This window comes from Pundamilia nyererei, unplaced genomic scaffold (assembly GCF_000239375.1).
Source record: "Pundamilia nyererei isolate P.nyererei 1_Seehausen unplaced genomic scaffold, PunNye1.0 scaffold01362, whole genome shotgun sequence".
NCBI classification, from domain to species: Eukaryota; Metazoa; Chordata; class Actinopteri; order Cichliformes; family Cichlidae; genus Pundamilia; species Pundamilia nyererei.
The window spans coordinates 5,546-9,757 of NW_005188763.1; the positions used below are offsets into that span (position 1 = coordinate 5,546).

Sequence of the window (4,212 nt, forward strand, 5' to 3'; positions counted from 1 at the left end):
TTTTTTTTATGGCAGCAGACAAAAATGGTATGTGTAAATAATTTGCTGTAATATTTAGATATATGTAAAGCTCCACAGAAAATAAATGGATGCTTTCCAGAGTGAATAACTTGGCATGTACTTTCTTCTGCAGTTTCATGGATTGATGATTTATTTGCTGTTTTTGCCTGACTTCAGCCAGTGTGACATCACCACCTGGATAAAAGATCAGAATGCCAAATGTCAGTAAGTGAAGATGTGAAGATAAATATAGAAATGGTGAAGGTAGAGGGTAAGGACAGATTACCAAGCCTCTCTGGATTCACACATACAGAGGGGACTCTCTGTGTTTCTTTCCATCTGTTAAGAGCCTCTTCTTCTTTTTGAGCAACTGCAGCAACAACAACAGACCTCTCGTTTCATACATTTGGAGAGAAATGTCAAATAAATGAAGATCAAATTGGTGTCATAGTTACTTGTTTTCATCTCGTTTCGCTTAGATTCATTTGGTGGGATAATGGTGTATCCATCTGAGCTGAAACAAGGACAGAGACACAGTGTGACTGTTGGTATTAAGGCAGGAGAAGAACAATGCAAAAACTGAGTGCTTCTGGTGTCGAATATTTCCTTTGTTCACTTATAATGAGGTATTTTGAAAGTATTTAGAAAACGTTGCAGTTTCACCTCCGCTAACAAATTAATTTAACTTGATCAGTAGTTTAAGTTTATTCATACACTTCATTTAAGCCTTATTAAAATAATGTAAAAAAAAAAATTAAAAATAGTATAGGTAAAATATTGTCAATAAGGTATATCCAAGTACAGTTTGAGTATCTTTTTCTCATCAGTGTGGTACAATTTGCAATGCTACACTGGTCTAGAAATTATTATTATTAATACTAATAATAATGTATACTGCAGAGTAATGAGCACTATGCAGAACACAGTGATGATGTCTTAATGTCAGTGGCTCCTTTGGCCAGCCTTATTATCCCAGCAGGGTACCTGATCACAGGCAGAATGTAGGTGTTGATAGCCTGGATCTTGTTTTTAACCATTCAGCTGACGCCTTCAGGACTTGCCTGACCCTCTGCAGGTACTTGGTGGATGCAGCTTCCTAGCCGCTTTTCGTGGTTCCCATTTGCTTGTGGGAATCCCAGGTATTTGTAGCTGTCTGCATAGTTGCCTTCTGGTAGTTCGATCACCTCCAGTCTGACTACCTTCACTCTCTATGTTACTATCTGACCACACTTCTCAAATCTGAATGACATTCCGATGTCGTCCTGGTGGTTTGGATCAGTGAATCGATATCTCGTTAACTCTTGGCATACAGCTTGATGTCATCCATGTAGAGGAGGTGGCTGACAGTGGCTGTATCCAAATTCAGGGTCTGCAGCCTTAAAGTACGCAGCCTTAACGGTCCACAAGGGCCGCGTACTCAAAGACCCCTAAGGCCGGAAGTGCGAGGTTTCTGAAATGGGACGGTCTAGCCTCCGTGGTGCTGCCCAGGTTGCCTAGCAACCATGACACTAACAGCTGGAACCATTTCATACAGCATTATTTGACAGAAATGAAGGAAAAAATATTTTGTTCATTTGTTTGTTTGTTTCTACATGAGCTTTGATTTGATAAGTATCTGAGGCTGAGACCACGGGACTGTGAAATCATGATTATTGGGCTTCATTTCTGTACTGAACAGTCATTTTAAGATTAGCTAGTAAATAACAATTAACTAATGTTGTTCATGAGACTAAAGTCATCTTACTTTGTAATATTGGCCATATTGTATTTACTAATGTAAATACAATATGGCCAATATTAAAGTTATCATTTCAATCATTATTAGTTATTACAGCAGTGAATGACTGTTTCAAATACTGAGCTGCAGTAAAAATTCAAGCTGCATTTATTCATATTTCCTGTCACCTTAAATCTTCACTGTATATATAACTGTGTTATATATAAGAGACAAATATTGTTCTTTTAATATGTTGGCATTAGTAAATTTGTCTCAGTGCTTACTTTAAATATCCATAAAATAATCAAATTTTCTGTAAGATTAAGGTCGACTATTGAACGGCGTATATTTTAAAGTAAAGGCTTTAAAACCAAGTTAGTACAAACGTCGCTAATGTCACATAACTTTGCTGACATGTGGCCAACAGGAATGTTTTAATGTTCTTCGTTATTAAACATTTGCACATAAATAAGTGACATAATATTCAGTACTTACTTTTAAAAGTTTACTCTTCGTGCGCCCCTCTTCCGCTGTTTTTTGCGCTATGCATTCTGGGATATGTTGGGCCACGAAGTCTACACATCCTTAAAATTCAGGGAAATGAAGGATGCATTTCAGGGCCGCATTTCGAGCAGCCTTTGAATTGGGACAGCCTTCGTCGCGTCGCTGTGACGTACTCAGCCTTAAAAGGCGGCCTTTAAGGCTGCAGACCCTGAATTGGGATACAGCCAGTATCTGTAGCCAGTCTCGTCAATGACCTCACTGAGGGATTCAGGCCTATGCAAAACAGTAGTGGGAACAGCGCATCTACTTTTTAGATCCCGCGACTTGACAGTGATTTGTGCTTTGGGCTTGAAGTTGGCCTTAATGGGGATGTGGCGAACAACACTAGAGTTCCTAAAGAAGGCTCTTAGGGTCCTGTTGATCTTGTGCAAGAGAGTACACCTTGGATGGTTCTGTGGAGAACAGCTGGTTTATTTTCCTGCCTTCTATTTCTGTGGTGTACTGTACCTCGTCAATTTCTAGCCACGAGAGCAGTTCCTTCTTCCCAATGTTGTAACACTGAGCTACTAGTTGTTTCGCTGTCAATCTGGATGCTGGGTATTGAGGATTCCATAGGTCCCCTCATTCTATTCATGTAACCTCTTCTGCTGGAATTAACTTACATAGTAGCATTCCAACAGCGCCCTATTTTCATCTCTTGCCCAGCTGTGGCTTCTTGTTCCAGTAGCCCACTTCTCATCAGTGTGTCCTGGTTCCTCAACACCTTGTTAATCCGGGCAACATCTGAGCTGTCATGACTTAATTTCTATGTCTCTCGTTCATGTCTGAGGTTTGGTTAGGCTAGGTTACACAGCAGTAGCTAAAAACTTACTGCATACATTTAGCTGAAAACGATTCAAGTGAAAATTTCCAGTAGTTATGTAAGGGATATCATTTTGCATTCCATCATTTTTTCCCTTGTTTTGTTTGTATTTCTGTATTTGAGGAAATTTTGCACCGAAGTCTTAAAAAACATAAAAAAAAAAAAAAAGGATAAATGTTACGTATGGTCAAAAAGCCACTCAAAAGCAAAACCACCAGCAGTTTAAGAATATCCAAAAGTATGTGGTAATGAAACTAATATGATGCTGCTTTGAAGGGACAAAGTAAATTGCACTGCTATGGTTTTAAAATCATCTGTTTCCTTTCTAATCCCATAGCAAAATCACAAACATGTGATTTCTGTTTACTTGAGTAAAATCAAGACATCTTTACAGACTGCACTTTGATAAAACGCCTGTTTACTTTGCTCAACATGCTTATAAAACTGCTTATAAAAGATACTTTCTTCGTATACATAGAAGCTGTGCTTTACCACGAACACTGAAGGCAACGTTTCACTCTCCGATTCCGTGAAACGAAAGTGAAAGTCAGCTCTGTAGGAAAACAGAAATCTACTCCAGTAAATAAAATGTAATAAAATAGAATGTAAATGTAAAATGTAAAAATGTAAATAAAATAGAATAAATGTTAGGCAATGAAGAAATTTGCACATAAGAGGCGGTTTATTCAGCCTCCTCTGTGGATCTATAAATGACAACATGAGCTCTCTCTCTGTGTATGTGTGTGTGTGTGTGTTTTGCTTTGTTTTTCAGTTTTCAGTTCTTTGTTTTATCAACACAAACTTTGTACTTACTACCGTGGCTGTCCAGTTGGCACTTGTGGATTTCCGTGAACATTTGGATTTGGAAGTGTTTGATCCTGTCCAGACACATCTGTCATCTGTCTCGGGTGTCTGGTGTTTTGGTTTTCCTCGGGGTTTACCTGGTTCCTTTTGTATCTTTGGTCGTAATCCATCGTGTAACCTGCACACCGACAACCTCGGAGAAGATGTCTGCCTGAAGCTAGTTAGTCTGCGGGCACCAGTTAATGTGTTTCTATTCTAAGCCCAGTTTTCTTTTCCAAGTGTAGTCAGGCGACGTGAGGGCACAGCGGAGTGGGAGGATTTTTTT

General features: G+C 39.0%; 1 protein-coding gene across 1 annotated transcript in view; it reads right to left on the reverse strand.

Moving 5' to 3' along the window:
* Positions 1–4,201, reverse strand: part of epsti1 (epithelial stromal interaction 1) — a gene marked incomplete at its 3' end in the record, with an annotated part of 8,118 nt that extends 3,917 nt beyond the window's left edge. The window contains exons 1-4 of the mRNA XM_005755392.1: positions 3,897–4,201; positions 456–514; positions 287–370; positions 122–195 (exon numbers count right to left, since the gene is read on the reverse strand). Coding sequence (XP_005755449.1) covers positions 122–195; positions 287–370; positions 456–514; positions 3,897–4,057 — 378 coding nt within the window. The remainder of the gene's footprint in view (positions 1–121; positions 196–286; positions 371–455; positions 515–3,896) is intronic.
* Positions 4,202–4,212: the final 11 nt, after the last annotated feature.